Source organism: Coloeus monedula (assembly GCF_965178545.1).
Source record: "Coloeus monedula genome assembly, chromosome: 7".
In the NCBI taxonomy this organism is placed as follows: domain Eukaryota; kingdom Metazoa; phylum Chordata; class Aves; order Passeriformes; family Corvidae; genus Coloeus; species Coloeus monedula.
Genome location: NC_138787.1, coordinates 3,319,687 through 3,340,084, shown reverse-complemented (window position 1 = coordinate 3,340,084; position 20,398 = coordinate 3,319,687). Strand labels below are relative to the sequence as shown.

Sequence of the window (20,398 nt, the reverse complement as noted above, 5' to 3'; positions counted from 1 at the left end):
AAAATTGTTCAATATGAAGTACTATATGTGTTGACTATTATGAACAATACACATTTTAGAATGAAAAGCAGTAGAATAGAACAGTGTGCTGTGAATTCTTAATGATCATAGAAGGTAAATGCTTCAAGATGATAAATATCACTGTGATTCTAGTTTAGGTAAATGGTAGCATGAGAAGGAAAGCATGAGGGAAGTGAGGAAATGGAAACATGGAATAAAATAAATAAAATAAATCTGTTTCTTTTCTACCAGGTATGAACTCATTGAGAGAGGTGTGCTCACCGTTGATGATGCTGGGCTGGTTCCAGACGTGTACACCCGCAACCAGCAACTCGAGACTGAGAATCTGAGCTTGAAGAAAGATCTGGAGAACTACAAACGCTCTGTTGAGTATGTTGCTTGGTTTTTTTGAAGCTTTTATATATGGTAGTAAAAGGCCAGATAAAGTAAACACAAGTACTTAGTGAAAAATAGGAAGTTCCTGTTTTTTATGCTGGCTGCACAGACTTTTACTTCTAGATGACATTTATAATTAAAGTTCAAGTTTCTCTGAGTTCTGTTAGAAATGTAAATCTTAATTTCTTTTATTTGTATTTACTAGGCTAAAAATAATTTTCAATATCCCGTAATCATAACAAATTACTACAGAGAATTGTGTGAGTCTAATATGTAGAACTAAAAAATAAATCGTTATGTGCATTTTGTATTACAGTACTATAAATTACAGCTACCACAAACCTTCAGCATAGGGGAAAAAAAATCACTATAAGTTTATTCTTCATTTTTTTAATTACAAAGAATCTGTCACTCTGGGCTTGGTGGTAATGGTGTGTCAGTGTAAATTACCATCATTGATTACATTCGTGTACGTTGTGGTAGTTTATTTCACAAGCCTGCAGTACTTCAGTTATGGGAGTTAAAATATTTAGCCTATAAAATGGAGAGATGTGGTAATGAACCGCACGTCACATGGCGTTTTCTGGAGAATGGTGTGTTTGCACATGTGTTATTCATTGAGAATGTACCGTGAGACTTAATGATGCACTCACTTCAGATTTGCCATTGTGTGGTTTTAAAACATGGAGCTGTAAAGTTAATTCCATCTCTTTGATTTTCCTCAGAATTGCTCAAGTTGCTAATTTTCATTTAGGTTGTTCCTTTCTGTGAAAAAAAAAACCTATTCAGATGTTTAATAATAATTTCTGCTGATAATGGTAATTAAATTATTTTCTGATTTTAATGATTTATTACATTTTAAATTAAGGAATTAATTGGCCACAGTCAAGTAGTTTAATAAACAGTGGCAACAGTCAAGTCAGATATTGCGTAGTCTAAATATAACGATGCACTGAGGCAGACCATAGAGAAAACATTTCCTTTTTTAATCTGCAGCTTCTTTGGACAATGGGTACTCAAAGATTGTGTCTCATATGAGTGGGGGAGAGTAAGAAGCAGCAATGCAGAGTAAAAGAAGGAAGGACAAAATGTGGCCCTCATGAAATTTATCCTTGACAGTAGTAATTTCAATGAGCTTTATTTTCTTTTTTCCCCACCTCTTTTCTCTCTTCCTTCCCCTCTTCACCCCCTGTATGTAGCAGAACATGCTCTAACAAAATAATCTGAGTGGATTATGACTCGGTAAGAGTTTTCCTGGGTTCGTTGTATTGCTACATGATTATTTAACAATATAAAGCTCAAACTCGTTTCACCATGGTCTGAATAAGCTGGGTTTTTTTCATTAAGAATATCTTTTTACTCCATGGGGTGCCAGAAAAGTTTTTATAGCAGCTGTCTGAGTAGAAGTCTGAAAGATGACATGATAATGTGCAACAGGGAGCAAGCAGGAGAGGGAAAAGGTGCTAGTATATTGGGTTGCTGCACGCTCTCTGTTAAATGAAAGTCCCAACATGCTTTTTTGCATTCTGGTGTTTGTTGGAACCTAAAGTAGCAACACTCTGGTGGCAAACAAATGGGTCACATCACTGGTTTGGTGTTCCAGAGAGGGCACTGAGATTCAGGGCAGTTCTTTGTGTCAGTGTGTGACACAAATTCTGTGTGACCACATCTTGTTCACTGGCATTGCCTGTTCCATGCTGCAGGTACTCCACACGTGCCTTGTTAAAACACTGCTGAAACCAGACCCCCACGTTTGTCCACTTGCAGGGAGAGCTTTCTTTCCATAGTTTGTCAGCTATTGCTGGAATGCTGTATAGGCAGGTGTAAGTCTGTGCTAACAGTAGTTTGTCACTACTGCACTTTTCAGCCTTTTCATTTCAAATAGCTTTCAAAGATTTCACTGGTACTAATGTTAAAAGTTCAGCATTTGTGACATTCAGTTCATATAAATTGTTTTGAATAATCTATGAATTAAAGCAGTACTGTTTCTGAAATAATTGAAATGTGTGAAACTGAGCATTTTTGCTGTACTTACCGCGGGCTACAGTGTTCTTTTACGTCTTTTGGATAAACCCTGGTCATAATACTTTATACTAAATCCATTTAGTGTAGTGACTGTTAACAGCATTTTTTCTTGTTCATATATTCAGTAACTTGAACCACTGCCTTTGCTGTAGTAAAGTAAATATTCCAGCAGGAGCTAAAATTACCTGGAGGACAATGTGAGTTTTCAGGTTTTCAGAAAGAATGACTCAGAAAGCAGAATGCCTGAGAGCACTGGAGAAATGCTGATTTGGCTGGTTAGAAAGCAAGGGTGTGGGAGCAAGGAAAGTCCTGTCTTTTGCTCTGTGGTTTAGTCAGAAAACATTGATTGAGAGCTACAGTGCTCTGAAATGTGCTTGAGGAAAGCTTTTAATTACATTTGGTATTTCTGAGCTTGGTAGTCCTGATGGCCATCTTGCAGAAAAGAGATGTTATTTGGGACTTACGCAGTATGGGGGCCCAGGATAAATGACTGTAAACCAATTACCTCCAGCTTTAATGTTGTTTAGCAATTGGTGGAAGACATTTAGTGTCTAGAAGCTAACTGTAATTGTATTTTGGGTATTTTAATACAGTATTTACATGATTGCATGCAAGCAGGGGGGCAGATCGAGGAGATTGCAGGCTGTTGGTTAGATTTCACTGTGGTGTTTCTGTGTTTAAAGAGAAAATTACAGTTAGCTGCATTTCCTCTGTATAGTGAGCATGTATTTTTTATAGCTTGTGCAATGTCTGAAGGCATCTTGATGTCTCTGCAGACATTAAAAGAAATAAATTTCGGCATAATCCTTTTACTCCAAAACTAAGTATAGTTATTACCTTAAGGTTTAGGTACACTACTAATCTTTATTTAAATGATTTCTAAAAGTGACTATTGTGTGGTGATAGAAAGCAAAACCAATTTTACATTGGTTTGCCATGTGACTCTAGTTAAAGGGTACCTCAAATGTGCTCCCCTTCTTTTATCTTGAAGGCTACAGTTGAGCCCCAGTTGGTTGCTAAGGGATGTTGTTATCTGCTGATTGCTTCCCTAATGGAAGCATGGGCTTTCCTTCCAATATGCAGGAAAAATTTGTAAAAAACCACTGAAAATAGTTAACTGTTAAACAAGACTAGTTAATTCTCTTTCATCATCTTCAGTAGTGTCTGGGCACGTAATGTTATAGCAACATTTTTCTGAATTGAAAATAGATTGCAATTTCATAGCCATGTTAAATTCTTCCTATTTTATGATATAAAATAGTTTGAATACCAGATATTTTTGTGTTTTCCTATGGCCACATTCTGTCTGTTGTCTATTTATTTAAACATGCAGTCAGACAAATGTTGTTTCAGGTTTAAGATGGTGTTGGTCACAGGGACTGTGAACTGTGGTATTTAAAAGCTCTTCAAATGTTTAGGAGTTTCTTATGTAGATGGAATGAAAGTTGTGTCAGGCTTTTGCCTGAGGTTTGTAGTTGAGTTCACAGCATCAGTTAGGAAGTGTAAACATTTGCAGGTACCCCTCTGTCCCTTTTGGAAGCATGCTCACAAATACACAGCCAGCTTACAGCCAAAGTAATGGTCAAAATATAAAGTAATCCTGGAAGTCATATTTATTATTTTTGTTAGTGACAACATTAGCAAAAAAATTCTCAGTTCATCTCGTCTTTCTGTACCAAAATCTATTCCTGCACATATTTTTCCACTTGCACCATGGAAAAAATAAAGTGCATACTTTTTGTGTTGTGCACCACATTTAAATGCAGCTGTTTAATTATATGGTGCATTTAGCATCTTTGCTGCTAAGAGCCATGTAAACTAGATTAGAGTAAAAGCCTGAAAGTACATGTTTTCTAAAACTGTCTTTATTTCAATTAAAATGTTAGGGCTACAACTTGCAGCATCTTGGGGGATGTAGTCCCACCTAAATTCAATGGGATCAGGGCATGTAACTTGACTCTGAAAATCCCTACTTGGGTTTGTGGCACCCTGTCCTATTCTGCTATTCTAACAGAAGTACTTGCTTGAGAAAAGTTTAAACGGAGAGACCTGCAGACTTTGACATATATCTTCCCTAAAAGAAATGAATATTAGCTTTTCTCTGGCTGTAGAAACATTTTTTATGCTCAGAACAAGCCATCTGCTGAGCTCTGAAGGGCCAGGGTTTGCATTCAAGGTCTTTATGGCAAGTCAGATTTTGAGTGTGGTGTCGTGAGAGAGTTGTTTCCCAGAACTGTCCTGAGACCACTGATTCATTTACCTCTCGAATGTTTGTAGAAGCCTGAGCAGAATAATTAATGTGGGCTTTGTATCCCATACCAATATCCCGAGTTTCTCTGTTTCCCAGCTCGTGGTGTTTGTGCACACAGCGTGATGTGTGTGCCTGGGGCTCCAGTGGGAGGGGCAGCCCTGCCTGGGTCCATGGCCCTGCCAGCTTTCACTGAAAGCTGCTGGCATTAATTCGCTGGGCTCTCCTTCAGGCCTCTGCTGCAAGCACCAATGTACATGTGTCAGTATGGTAGTTTGTGTAGGTAACAAACATAGTGCTTGCATATACAGTAAATAGAAATAATTTGTATTAGTAAATTATTTGTATTTTAAATTATTAAATATAATGCACTGGCAGTTACGGATCTTCTTCCTGGCGCTCTGATTTTGGCATACTCAGTTTTCATTTTGGTTTTACCTCATTCTTCAGCTCCTCTTGCAGAGGAAATGAGCTTTATTTCTGCAAGAAGCAAATATCTAATTTCAGTGCAAGGTAATTTCAAGCTTCCTTTGCAATTAAACAATTCATCTACTAATCTTTCCTGCCAAACCCGTATCAGTAAAGGCAAGGAGAAAATGTACTGAATATATGCAGAGTATTTTCCTTTTAAGTTTATGGAGCAGAGTATTACTGTATCCTGCAGCCTTAGGGAGGAGGAGAGAGAAGATCCAGCAGGCAGGAATTGTGCAGCAAGATTGATTTATTTAATTATCTTACAAACTCTTTTATAGACTTTTTTCTTCATAGTCTAATTGGACAAAGGATCAGCCACCCCCTGGGTGGATTGGCTAGAAATCCTAAACATCCATTGTCAAAATATTTTTCTGCTGTACCATAAACATAGTTCTACAAGGTCGTAGGTGTTCATAGTTTATAGAACTTCAGCTAATCTCTTTGTGAGAGAGAAAAGTATCCCACGGGCTTAGAAAGAAGCAAGAAAATTCTTGCTAGCAGCAATATTGTGTCCACAGCAGAGCAGCTCAGGCTGTCCCATGGCTGTGTGTAGAATGCGCTCAGAGAATAACAGGTTATCAGTATGTTTACAATTAATTTTGAAATGGAGTCCTTTTGCTGCCTGCTCTCACATCCAGGGAACACCTGGGGACAGGTTACAAACATGATTGAAGACAGCCTAAAATATTTCAGGCCCAACTTCTTCCAGAATGCTCTCCAAATTAATTTGCAAGGCAACAATACAGATGTGATGTAAATATTAAAAAAAAATAAAAAAATCAGTATTTTTAGTATATTATCAGTATTATCAATCTTTTACATAGAATTTCAAACAAGAGGATTGGTTTTTGTACCTCCATGAAACTCCTTGTGCTTAACATAAAATTGACCTCAGATCTGAGATTTATGATGCCAGAATTCTTATGGATTCTGTCTAAAGGATCTGAGGGAAGAGGAAAAGTACCCATGGTTTTGCACCTCAGCTGGCAGCAAAAAGACCTCAAAAGTCCATAATCTCCAGCACAAGTTGTACTACCAAGAACTTCCAGCTTAGATACAGTAGGCATGTACATATCCAAAAATTAATTCCATATGTATTCAGCATACCTTGATGCAGTTCACAGGAGGAGACTAACTGCCATGCATTTTCTGTTTTTACACACAGTAAAACAGAACAGGCTCTCCTAAAAATGCAGAAAGAACGAGACTTCCACCGAATGCATCATAAGCGAGTGGTGCAGGAGAAAAACAGGCTGATTTGTGATATGAAAAGGTACAAAATAATTTTAGTTGCTATACATGTAGCATTAAACATAATGTTTTTAATTGTTGCCTGATAATGAGGTAACACTGTGGAATCTGAAGTGAGTCTAGCTGCATTTAGTTATGTCCTGGTAAACAGCAGCTCCCTGTGACCATCATGCCACACAGGTCAAAGAATTTCCAATGATTTGTTTTTGGTGAATTTTCTATGATGCAGTATGGCATTAATGAATACACAGTATTTCTAATAGTTGGAAACAATAATGAGATTTTTTTTCTATCCAGATATTTTGCCATAAATAGGTAGTGATTTCTGTTGAGAACCTTTGCCCATTTTAAGGGTAACTGGTGTCACACCAAATCCAGAACCTTTGCATTCCTGATTCTCATAGTTGGCATTTTCTGTAATCTTGAACTTCCAGTAAGAAACTTGCTATGTTGCTCTGGTTGCAAAAAAGCCCAAACTAGTCCATAGCTACTGACTTACAGTAATGTAATTTCTAGATAGGAGCCGAGTTCAGAATCTCTTCTTTGTACAATTTATGCCAGCACTTGTTTTAGCATAGCACTGAGGAGAGGCTTACATCGGCAGCTCCAATGAATTCCCTGAGTTTTGTTGGTATTGTTACCAATCAGTGCATGTAATAGCAGCTCTGTGTTCTACAGCTTCACTCTTGGAATGCACACATGCTCATGCAAGAGAGCACTCTGCACTGATTTGTGCTTTGTGACTCAGTGTTCTGCAGGATGCAGTGGTTCTGGAGCTCTTGGTGTCACGTGTTTCTCTTGAGAGATTACATGTCTGAGTCTTAGTTTGTCTGAAGAATTCAAGTGTTTAAGTATTCTCAGTGTAAAGTGTAGTGAAGAAAGAAATCATGATCATATTGTGACTGTTTTTTCCAGATGAGGATCTTATTTGGTAGTCAGATAACAGCTGTAGTTCTCTTTCTTCCAGTGAAGTACAATCCATGTGTAAGAAGACGAATTAGCCAAAATTAATGTGCAGTATGTGTATGAAGGATTAAGAACAGGACAATACTGGACGGATTGTTTTAAGATGTGACCAAACAAGCTGTGAATCCTCTTACTCATTCATCTGACTTTTATTTTTTTTTCCTCTTTCCTTGTGGTATTCCATTTGGTTGGTTACATGCTAAACAGCTTTGCTGTCTCCACTGTGTTGACCTTTTGGTAATTTTACTTGTTTGTTTGGGGAGGGGAAAAGTTATGCAGATATAAATCTCTGATTTAACTCGTCTGTGAGGAATCATTTTTCCTCCTCTTGCTCACAGGCTGAAGGCGCATTATGCATCCTATGAACCGGTGCTGAAGGAGCTGTCAGAAAAATACCAGAATACGCTGACACAGAAAATGTTAACCAGTTTGGAGAGAGACAAAGCAATGGGGCAGGTAAAACTGTGGTGAACTTTCACAGCTGTAAGGAATGCTTCTGGTTTTTACTTTGGTAACTACATAGGACATTTCTGGTGAAGCTAGTCACTTATGCAGTAGCCTGAAGCAGAATATTTTGTGAGTTTCGTGATTAGGTGAATTAGCAGTGAAACTTGGTGCCACATAGCAATAGTTGTCAGGGTGTAGTGCTCAGTGCTGCTCTACAGGAGTCAGCAACGTGCAGACCCTGGTACACCTTCAGTGCCAACAGCTTAAGGAAGGGTAGGATATTCACACAGATTTCCCATGCTTCCATCTATGCCTTTGGAAATTGCTTATTTTAACTTCCTTTATTACTGTTTATTGTTATATTTTTTCCTAAAGATATCCAGGAATGACCTGCTAGTGTAGAAAAAAATACATGAAGAGATCAGAGACAGTTTTATGTCTTGAGTGGAATATTTGAATAGTATCTTTACTCCTCTAATCTTACTTGATGTATACAAGATATTCTACCCCTTTGGCAGAAAGCAGTATGAGCACAGGTAGGAGGGATGATAGACAGAAAATTACCTTGCATATGTTTAAGAAAAGAAGCAGGAAAACAAAAAGAAAAAACCCTACCCAAATGCATTTCAGCAGTAGCATCAATTATATGTGGGTAAAATGAAAGGAATTTACCGTGCTCACACTGTCTTCTGACACTCTTCATCTCTCATTTCCTCCTTTCCTCTGCCTCCAGTTTTTCTTAGGTCACCTCAGGGCTTACTTATAAAACACTGAGGATTATATGTTGGAAATTTCAATAAGGAAAACAAAATGCCCTACAGAAAATGGGAGTTTACTGCCCATATGGAGTTATGCTGAATCAGGAGTACAAAACATGGAGCAGTTCCAATGCTGTGAAGTTTCAGGGACATATATATATATATGTAGGACCTCTGCAGTTATGAACTGTACTCATTCCAGAGCAATGAGTTTTTTGTAATGCATAACATTATTTTGTGACATTTTGTTATGACAAAGCTGTAAGTCATATTGTGCCATTAAATTCAAGATCACTGCAGTGACAGCAGTTGCTAAAAGTTGCTGGTGTAGTCAGAACCCTGGTATTCTGTATGTCTGCATTGTTTTAACAGAGTTGTAGAAGTGTTTTGAGAGATTCTGGGTGGCTTGCCTTTTATTGCATTGTTGCTCTGGGTCTTTCCAAAATCTTGAATTAGGAGTTATGTTCATAACTTAGAGACAATAATCAAAAGTAAAAAAATTATAGATGGAATTTATGAAGTACACCAGCATGAATGCTGCATGTTGTGAACAGACACTTCAAAAGTAATGTTTTCATGTTGCTTCCTCTTGTTCTTTCCTCTTTTTAAAATTAGGTTACAGGTTTGCAGGCTGCATTAGAAAGTTTAGAGTTCGGATATACTAAGCAGATTCCTGAGACAAAAGGTAAAATATTCCCATCACCGGGCTCAGACTGGTTATGTATTTTTTTTGTTGTTGTGATGCATCTCAAAATGTGGTGTAACAGTAAATCAAAAATATTTGCACTATGTTGTATCAGCTGACCTGGTGTCTGAGCAGCAGTTTTATCATTTGAATATTTTATTCTGAAGTGTATTCACTAAGGAGAGTGAGACTGCTGCAGGCAATATGGAATATGTGAGTAACTTGGAATAGAAATCTATTTTGTGACTGATTTTGTTACTGTATCTGCTGATACTCCCCTTTTTGTGTGTGTGCATGTGTTCTTTCTCTGCTCACCCTTCAGAAAGCATGCATTGTGGTCTGCAAACATTTTGAAAATACTGGTATTATGAAATCCAGACTTTCATTTTTACAGAAGATTGCTAAGATGATATAATAGCTGCTGGAATAGTATCTGTATGGTACCACACTACTTCCCTGTGTAATTTTTGCATTATTTTTTCTGTCAGGAAAACCCTAGCACCTCTGCTTTCTTAAGTAAGTGAAGCTCATGCTATCACATTCTCTGAGAGCATCAATCCCATAATAATTTTGAACCTATTTTTCAATTGCAGCTACATTTGATGGTAAGATAACTTTCATAGGAACCAGGTTTCTTAAATTCTCTTGAAAGTGAGATGGTGCAAAAGGGAAATGGTGAGCTCCATCCTCTGACAACAGAGTATCCACATGTGAAGGGTGAAGGGGATGTTGCACCTGCCTTAGTCATGAGCAGGACTCTCATCAGAGATAACTGTTTACTTGAAATTAGAGAATCCTACAAATATTATACAACTTCTAGGTGAAGAATTTGTTCCAATTATGGCAATTTCAATATCTGTTTGTTTTGTGGTTTTGGGGTTTTTTTGTTGTTTGGTTTTTTTTAGCGTGTTAAAGCCTAAATCTCCTTTGGCACTGGTAACATACCCCAGGTAAAAAGCCACTGAGCTACCCCAGCCTTTGACAATCAAGCTTCATTAGTTCCCACGTTCATGGCATTTTTTCCATTGTGTAAAGTTCCTCTAGAAAACAAGTCTGAGAAAAAGAACAGTAGCCACATAAATGTATTTGGTTTGGTGTTTTTTTTTGTGTTTGTAGTTGAGTGAAGATGCTAGGAAGCATTGCCTTCCTTTCCTATTAAGATACACTCTGGTTTAAGGATATGTAGTGTGGGATCTTCCCCGTGCTCGTGTTTTACAGTGCGGATGCCCTATCTGTCTCCTTTTCATATTAAACATACTTTCCTTTGTAGTTTGATTCTGAAAACCATTCTCTGGCTGTTCAGTCTTGTTTATTCTCCAGAAATCTTGAGAGCACTTTGTAATACCAAGAAGTGACAAGCAAGGGAGCCATTTGATAAATAATTATATAAAAAACCCCTTGTCAGTCTCTCCGACACAAATTAAGCTCATCAGCCACCCACATGCTTCTACAAGTCTTAATTTGCTTCATACCTTGGGTATCATAAATTAATCAGTATTTCAATTCATTTTGTTTCAGTGCTTTGTCCTCTAATGCTACGTAATTTTTATTGCCCTCTGTAGGGCATACTCATGTCTCAGTGGGTAATATTGTATCTTTTTAAAATATCTTCTGCTGCCTCTTGAAAGGTGATCATATTCTGTTCCCTCTCGATTTCTCATTCCTGAGAGTATGAGTACAGCCCTGAGAAACAAGCAGGGCGTGGATACTGGAGAAATGTTTGCTTCATTATTCTCAAAATTCAAATTTTTAGTTTGGAAGGAACCAGTGCTGTTGGAGTTGGAAATCTGGGCTATAAGGAGACTGCCAGCTGCACTTCTCAGTCTTCTGGGCTGACTTCTCTGCATTGGGATTTTTGAGTTAGAGGACAGTGCACAGCCAGAGTGGCAAGTGATCCTTGGCCAAGCTGAGCTGCCTCTCCTGGCCAGGTGTCTGCTTTCACTGCAGTGCAGAGCCTGAAGGAAGGAGAAGGGCTCTACCCAGCAGCAGGGCATTGCCCTTCACTGCTCCTGAGGCTGCATTTGTCCCACAGCCTGACTTGACCGTGGAACACCTGGAATGCTGGCTTGGATAGAGGGCACTGAGAGTGACTTTTAATTAGTTTTGGATTTGCTGAACTGTGAGGTTCTGCACATCCACTTCAAGAAAGTGGGAGGGGAACTTTTTACAAGGGCATGTAGCAACAGGACAAGGGGGAATGGCTTCAAGCTGAGAGAGAGAAGGTTTAAATTAGACACTAGGAGGAAATTCTTCCCTGTGAGGGTGCTGAGGCCCTGGCACAGGGTGCCTGGAGAAGCTGTGGCTGCCCCATCCCTGGGAGTGTCCAAGGCCAGGTTGGATGGGGCTTGGAGCAAGCTGGGATAGTGGAAGGTGTCCCTGTTCATGGCAGGGGGTGGATCTGGATGAACTTTAAGGCCTTGCAACCCAAACCATTCAGTGATTGTGGGTTTGGTTTTAGTTTGGGGTTGCTTTTTTTTGAGTCATAGAGTGCACAATAAAGAACAAAGGGGAACTTCTTAGTATTCACCATGAGTTTGCATTGTAAATTTGTATCTGGCAGCTAGGTAGAAAAAACTAACAGTACTTAATGTTAATTTTAGGGCAACTATTCTGGACTTTATTACTCAGGCATTTGATGTAGGAGCTTTCAGCCTGCTGCATTTCAAACAATTGAAGATAGCATCCAGAATACAGAGCATGTAATTTATTTACTAGCAGTTTTTTGCTGTCTCACTGTCAGGCTGCTGTTCAGCTTTGTACAGAAAACCTTCAGGAGAAGAGCTTCTAATGATTTTTAAGACACCTAAAGAAACCTAAGTTTTTATTTCCTAATTCTTGCCTTGCTTGTTTCAAATTGATATGAAGGACATGTAGTAGTTGGAGAGGAAAAAATTTGTTTGAGAACTAATTAGCAATTATTGTTAGGACTTGGTCATACTGTGGGCTGGTTCTCTCTCTCTGATGCCCACTCAGAAATAATCTCTGAAAAAATACTGTGTTTTGAGTTCAGATGGCTTTTTAAAAAGTAATGGATTTTTTTTTTTTAAGGAGATTACATGAAAAACTGGTTGTGTTTTAAATCTGGTCCTTCCTGATATGGTAGCAAGATCATACATAGAGGAACCTAATTATCAAAGAGAGAGAGCTGATATTTTATTTAGGGTATTGGTGTATATTAACAATGCTTGCACTCTTCCTTACGGATCAAAACACAGTGTTAAGTGGTGCTCTGAAAAAAGACCCCTTTTGCCTGCAGGAATTAAGCAGTGTTGATTGTGGCTTGCTTATAAACCTAAGTGAACAGTGCTATAGCAGCTGGCTCTAAACACGTTATAAAACTGCTCCTTGCTCAGTACTCTTCTTGTATTTTCTAAAAACAACAGCTACTTATTTATTACCCAATTATATTCAAAAGTTGAACTTAATGAGTTTCTTTACTCATGGTTGAATTAACTCATTGCTAAGACTGTTAACTGTGCTTTTCCTTTCCTTGATCTGATGCGACTGCAGTTAGAAGGTCATGCAGAAAGAAATTTAAAATGCACCAGTTGAAGTACTTGAGCCTGGTTGTGCCCATTCCATGTGCAATGCAGTCAGAATGGAAAATCTTTAAACATAAGCTGTTGACATCTCAGTGCAACAGTTCTTTGGAACTTGTTCTTTCCTTTTTTAATAGCTGCTGACTTAAAGCTCTGGAACTGTCATAACACTGTTGCTTAACAGGTATGTGTATGTCAAAAGGACCAGCAAACCAAATGCTCTGTGAGCAACATGCTAGTGGATAGCAGTTACTGAGTGAGTAGAAGGTATTAGGCATATAAACCAATTTTGCTGTTTGCTGTTCCTCAGAGAAAGTTGTTATTCAGGATATCTGTGACAGTAGCTTCAATTTTTTAAATGGTGAGTATTTTTAATCCAGGCACAGTTCTTTCCACCAGTTCCAGTTGTACTCAGATTGGGTATGCAGGAAGGTTTTGTGTTTGCTTGATCTGACTTTTTTTGTCTCAAGAGTAGAGGGAGTATTTGGGGTTTTTTCCCTGCTTTAAGTCATCAGCTTTGCATTTTGGTGTAAAGGTCTTAATAAAACCATTTTATAAGAGCAATCATTTAGCAGTGGGTAATGAGAAGTACATTTGTTTCAGTCTGGATTTTAGCTGTATAATGTGTTTTTTCAATCAGATATTTTTTCAAAGAACTGGAGGGATGTAAGTGCCCAAATCCTGTTGGAAATCAGTATTACTTTGTTTTTCGTGCAGACCCATGTACATCCAACAGAGCACTGCAACAAGACACAGGGATCACAAAGGACTGTGTTGGGATTTGTGTAAGCTGCCGGTGCAAAGGCTGTCAGAGAGCAGTGTCCTTTCTGCCAGGTCATGGCAGATGCATTGTGCTATAGTGCATGTGTGCTGTACTTCTCCTATTCCTTTCAACCTTTGATGATTTAAAGCTGTGTTACCTGCTTAGGATTTCTTTGCTGAGTTACCTATTTATCAGTAATTCCTTGTTTGAAAGGTGGGTTGGCAGAAAGTGCAGGGAAACAAAAGGATTGTGGGCTGTAAATCAGAATATTGCATTGGTGGTGGATACTGGATAGGATGGAGTGAGCTGATGTTTCCTCTGTCTCTGAGGGATGGGAAAGAATGCATCCATTTCCCTGTGACTCTCCCTGTACTGCAAGACTATTGCATTTTTGGGGCCAGGTCTAGGGTGCCCTTTAGATAAGATGAAATTTTTTGTGGAGCAGAGATACATGTAGCCCTGGAATACTTTTTATGGATGGCACAATAACCTGAATATCTTTTTAATTAAAGTGGTGTTTCTTTGAGAATTTCACGTCTGGCTAATGTTAAGTAAGGAGATGGCTTCCAGAAGAGTAAATAAAAAGTGTTCTGATGGTATTTTTGTTGGTTTTATTTTAAAGTAGGCCATGATTGTACAAGGAAGAAAGGGTTCGAAGGTCCCACCCAGAAAGCTCTTCGGGAAGCCAGGCAGCAAAAGTTCCTTGTTGTTGCAAGCTCTTCATGTGATCCAGCCGAAGATGTGGAGAAAAAGGGCAAGAGAGATCTAAAGGTAAAGTGCTCTTTCCAGCTGTGCAGTATCAATCATCTTTATACTAAGCTGTGGTGACAGACACCTGTCCAATGCGATTAAAAGACGTCCTGCTTAGTTGAAGTAAATAGGACAGGTAGGTAACAAGATTTTTATTTTTAATACAAGTTTCTATTGCAATTAAATTTTCAGGGAATTACAGGAGCTCTGATTAATTGAAGCTAGCAGTCTACTTTTTGAGAATCCAATGTAATCACCTAGCAGAGGAGGAGCACTGGCTGTAATTGCTTCTTGCTGTGCTGTGTTTCTTTTGTAACTTGAGAAATCCTGATCTGTTCCATAATGCTTACAAACTTTCCCAGCCTTTCAGGCTGTTCTGGCTGGGTCTAAGAGGGAAAACATCTGCAAGACTAAGGGGAAAAAAACTGGTAATTTTGTAATAGTCAGAGCTTCTAAACCTGAGTATGCCAGAGGTGTGTTACTGCTTCAGTTTGGAGGTTGTGCAAAATCAAAATTAATTCCTGAGTATTTTTTTTAATTATGGAAAAGAATGTTTACTTTATTCCAATTATTTTATTTACTGAGGTTGCATTTTGGGACTACATAACAATGCTTTTTATTTTTCCAAATCAGAGTAAACACTGTAATATATAAAATTTCATAAGCTCCTGAAACTGTTTACACTGGTCTATTTTTGTTTGAGAACTACAGTTAGAGTTTAAACTGTGTTTTTTGAGAAGGAAAAAAGCTTTACTTGACTGAAGTCAAAAGTGGCTTCAGTCTTTCTTCTCCCTGTCCCCATAGTAATATGTCCATGTTAATTAACTTTTTGTAGGTTTCTGCCTGGCTTTGCAAGAGCATTTCTTCTGTTTGACTTTGGCAGCTCACCTCTCCACAGACAAACATAGCATTTTAGTTTTGTTTTCATTCTTTTTTCTGCTCCTGAGCCCTCTATATCTAATCTGTATCTATACCTGTCTGTATCTCTTCTATTGCTTACTGAAACATTTCTCACCATATATAGCAAATACTTCTCCTTACTGTCCTCACACCTCTTAGTACCTGAGGTGCGTGCCAGTCGGTCCAGCTCCACTTTGCCTGTTTTTCATTGAGTGGTTAAAAACTTCCATGCTAGACTCTCACAGGTATCTCCTCTCTTCATTTTGACTTGTGAACAGATAGAATTTCATAATCCAAGAAGCAATCATTTTTGTGTTTCTGTTTCTACTGAAGTCATCAGAATTTTTATGGAAAATTTCAATAGAGTTATGCTTCACCCCCAGAATATAAACTCTGCGCAGTTAGTGTGCCTGTCTGGCTCCTGTTCTTTGAAATTCATGAGCACAGTTAGTTGACTGGTTCTGGCAAGCATCTGTGTTTCTACAGATCTTACGTTTCCCAAATGAGTCCCACCAGAGGCCCTGATGTCTTTACTTAATCAATTAATTAGAAAACTGAATTAGTTCCAGAAATAAGGCATCAGAAGATATGAGTGTGTTTGAATGTACTAGAATTTTCCATGGTTAAGCAATAATCTAAAACTTTAGGTGTGAGATTAGTTCCATTGTTGGAAGAGATGCTATAGTTCTTTTTCACTTCACATTTCCTGGATCTATTATTTCTAAATATTTCCTTTCCCCTGATAAAGGATTCCAACTTGGATAGTGCATGTGAATTACTGCCTAGGATGTTAGAAATAAAAGGCAGAGGGAATGATGAATGTGTAGAGTGCAAAGAGGTGAGTTAAAATTGTTTAAAACAGAAGAGGCAGAGCTCTGTCCTGTAGTGCACACTTACTGAACTACAGTTCTAATCCAAAGTATTTAATTAAAATAGTGTGTTCTTATTCAAGTGTTTAGGTGTCTAAGTGTTTGTTTCCATCAAAAGGATGAGGTGTAAATGAGGGCCTTGCCTTCTTCCTTAGGTCGATTTTTGTGATACTTGGAGTCAAGCTTGTGTGGTGTCTCATCTCCTCTGACCTATATCAAAAGATCTTTTAAGTTCTGCTGTGGGTTGTGTGACTTATATTCTTTCTTACAGTGATTCAGCATGAATAGACATCTACCAGAAAGTGTTCCATAAGTCGGTCTTGTTCTCCTTTACAATAACGAAAATAATACTTTAAATGTTTTATTGGGAAGGGTAAAATTGATTTATACTTACTGAGATTATGATTCATTTAAATTCTCTTTATACCACAAAGGAAGTAGGAGTTAGAGCATGAATTTGGTCAGTTCCATGGAGTTCAGGTGAGGAATATATAGAAGAAATAAATGTAATTAAAATCCTGTATTTGCACGTGCATTTACAACAAAATAGAGAAAAAGAGAACAGAAGATACGGAAAATCTAGGTAAAATTCACTGTCTAGTATTGTCAAGCCTGTTTCAGCAAATGCAAATGAACATTTAAAGCTTACAAAAGTTCAGAGTGAACACATTATCCAATTCAAAAGTTCAGGCATTTGGATTATATCCCATTCAGTAAAAAGCCTCTATATTGTCATGAGATTGTATCCTTGAGATAAAATTATAAATGTTTGTATTAACTGTGCTGTTACATAGCAGTGAACTATGGAGATGGAAATGATTTAACATCTCTTCTGTGTCTGGTAGCTAAATAGTGATCTAACAAATGCCTGTGGTTTTAAGTAGATGCAAATATGATTCATAGCTGAGCTAGAACATTTACTTCAAGGACAGACATATATTGTGTTATTGCAATATCCTGTAAAAGCTGACACCTAATTTAAAACACAGGGTTCCTTTGATGTGAAGTTTATCACTGAAACAGTGAGTGAGAAAGCAACTGGATTTTTGTTCTAAGAGAATGCATTATCCTGATTTTACAATCTTTGTTATAAGACTCAAATTGTAGTAACAGACAATTAGTCTAAACTATTTACATATCTGGCCCTTAATAAGCCAGTATCAATAGCATAAATAGTCTTAGATTAAGAATGTGCATAGAGTACTACTTTAAACATTTAAATTAATTAAAATGCACTCACAGGTCATTAAAATTGTAGAGAACCTTTGATAATGTGAATTTCATTATGCTCTTGAAAACTTTCCTATTTTTATTCTCACGGGTTCCTTTCAGAATACATTCTATGTTTGATTGCTTTTATATGTTATTAGCAGGACAATTGCAGCTTCTTTATGTTCACTAAATTAGATTTCTACATATATTACAACCCAGTTTAATTTTCTGCAGTTTTACTTGGTGTAAAACTTTATCTAAAGGTGTGTTGGACATTTCTGGAGTTGAGGAATTATCTGTTTCTGTGGAACAGATTTTGCAATTATGGCCATTGTGTATATTAAAAATAGAGAAGTAAAATCCAGTGATCATACAGATATGGCTTTTGTAATTAATAAGACTTTGGGTTGAAGTATCACATGGGTACATGTATTACACTGAGGTTTCTCCTCAGTTCTATGGAAAAAAGAGTACAAAATTTACAAGAACTGCTGTTTCTGTGCTTTCAAGCAGAAGGGAAGATGAGACCAAGTGATTACTTAATCAGGTTATTGAGTTTGAATATAAATTAGCACAGGTGTATTGGGGACAGAATTGGAAAGATGGCCCCAAAGTAGTTAGGAGGGGTCGTAAATGAAACACAATCACTTTGTGTTTCTAATAATGTGGGTAAGAAAGCACTGATTTGATATTCAGAAGAGAGTGGGTGACTGACAGATAATACTGGGAATGCTTTTTTCTACAGTCCTTCCCTGGGACAATAAAACTCCAGACACTGAGCTAAGAAAATTAATACAAGTTACCCAAATATAAGACTGCAGCCTAGAGAAAGGAAAATAAAATGTCTGTGTTTCAAATGAGATAAAAAGTATAGGCTAAGAAATCATAGACTAGACAGTATAACTTACATTCCTAAGGAAGATGGCAGTGTATAACTGAAATTTTACTCGATATCTGCAAGAAACCAGGGAAAGAAGTAACTGGGAAAATGGATTTGCAAAGAAAAATGTTTCAATCCCGTCTGTATTGCATCCATGGAAGGATAAGAGGTACCATGGATAAGATACAAGTGCACTTAGATTTTAAAAAGGCTTTGGATACCGTCTCACAGATTAATTCCTGTGAACAACTGTGGAAATTTGGCCTGACATAATTTTTTCTAAATTAATGGAAAATAGAGTAGGAGCATGCAGATATACTGAAGAGGCTTTTTTGCAGTGATGTATTGTCCTTAATGATCTGGAAAATGGAACAGAAAATAAGCTGACAGAACTTGTAGACCAAGTGGCCTGGGTTTGGTGGGGCTGGAACAGCAAGTGCAGCTGAGGACAGGAGTGCAATTCCAAACCTGACCTATTGGAGAATTGATCTAAAAAAATAACAGACAATGTAAGAAGAGGTACAAAACTCTACCTTTAAAAAAATGATCCAGTGAACAAATAGAGGTCAAAGAGATTAGAAAGAGTTGTTCATTGGCTTTTAATTAGACTAGGCTCTAGGGTATGTTGTGTAAAACAAGCTTAACATGAGTTGAAAACCACATAAAATTGTGGAATAGCTGAACACTGTGCTGCAGTGTAAACCAGGAATATGGCCTGGACCATGTGGAATATTCCTCTTGCTAATTTCAGATGGCATGTGGCTTTGGCTGCGGTTTTGTGTGCAGTCTGATCACAGCTCTTCAGGAGACAAGTGGAGCATCTACACCAGAGCAGTAAGAATGATTAGAAGTCCATGAAATTGTCAAAGAAAAGGTGAAAAGTGAAATTGGGTAGTCTACAGAAAAGAACCCTAAGGGGAGACAGCATGCATCCTTAAATTAGAAAAGAATTCTGTTAAAAAAAAACCAGAAATAAAACCAAAAGCAAATCCCAAATTACAAAACAACTTCTTAGAACAAGTAGTAATAAAGTAGAAATTCAATAAGAATCATTGAGAGTACAATGGGTGTTAAGCAGCAAAGAAAATGTATATCCTTAGAATATGATGCTTCTTGCCTTTTACTTACAGAATTAATGTTCTGTGACTCCAATGTTAAGAGTATGATCCAAGATTAACTGTGTGTAATCTAAAATGTGTCCTTTAGTTGGTTTTGATGGAATTTAATTTAAAAGAATTACATTTTTTGTTAGGCAATTCTGTATTTTTTTAAAAACACTTTTGCTATGGACTTGGAAATGGTAAAAAGAAAAAGCTGCTTTTTAGGTGAAATTCATGTTTTTTTAAAAACTTGTCTATTATATTCTGTAATGTAACAGATAATGTGATGATGGCTTTAGTTTTAGGATTTTCTCAAACATGTTTAAAGATTTCAGGCCTACATGAAGGAAATGAGAAAATGCTTAAGAACGTTAGCTACAAATAAAGCTGTAGAGGAAATATTCATACAGTTGCAAGACCAGATTATAAAAGACAATTTATTATATAATTGTCCATCTACCTTTGCAGCTTTGTTAAATCGAGACATGCAACACCTTGCATTTTTAGTAGTAGATTGATTCTTAAAGCCATTGGTACTTCATTGAATTACCTCACAGAGCATCCAGAGGGTTTTCTTTATGCTAAAGAACAAGGCTTATTTTGAGTCAGTGCATGCTGCCAAGAAAAATAAAGCAACAGGCCCCCAAGACTGAGAACCAATACAGAAAGCTGTTGGGAAGTAAGATGCATTTGATCCTAATTCTAATTGTACATAGGCTTTGCATATTCATCTATTTCTTTCTGTATTTGAGTGTCAATAATGACGGATTTTAGAGTAACAGGCTGTCTTCAGTGAGACCATGAATCTCACTCAATGCTATAGTCACTTGCAAAAACTGCTGATAATGAAATTACTGGTTTTTATATGCAAATGCTTTGATTTCCTGGAAGAGGGATGTACTGAAACTGTATTGAATTGAAGAAAAAACCTTTTGAGTTCTCTTTGCAGAGAAGATGTAACAGATATAAAAGAAATGATATAAAGGCTTTAAAATGTTTGGCTTTCTTTACTTTTACAAATAGCTGTTGCTGTCTTCCCCGGGACAGACAAATGGAGAGAGTTAGGAATTGTGTTGTGCATGAGGGTTTCCTTTATCCCTCAGAGTTCCTGCAGTGCTTACCCTCGTTCATGTTG

General features: G+C 37.5%; 1 protein-coding gene across 1 annotated transcript in view; it reads left to right on the top strand.

The window, feature by feature from the left end:
* Positions 1 to 20,398, top strand: part of SPAG16 (sperm associated antigen 16) — a gene marked incomplete at both ends in the record, with an annotated part of 363,061 nt that overhangs the window by 11,973 nt on the left and 330,690 nt on the right. Inside the window, 5 exons of the mRNA XM_082285233.1 lie at positions 253 to 390; positions 6,309 to 6,416; positions 7,699 to 7,816; positions 9,181 to 9,250; positions 14,175 to 14,323. Coding sequence (XP_082141359.1) covers positions 253 to 390; positions 6,309 to 6,416; positions 7,699 to 7,816; positions 9,181 to 9,250; positions 14,175 to 14,323 — 583 coding nt within the window. The remainder of the gene's footprint in view (positions 1 to 252; positions 391 to 6,308; positions 6,417 to 7,698; positions 7,817 to 9,180; positions 9,251 to 14,174; positions 14,324 to 20,398) is intronic.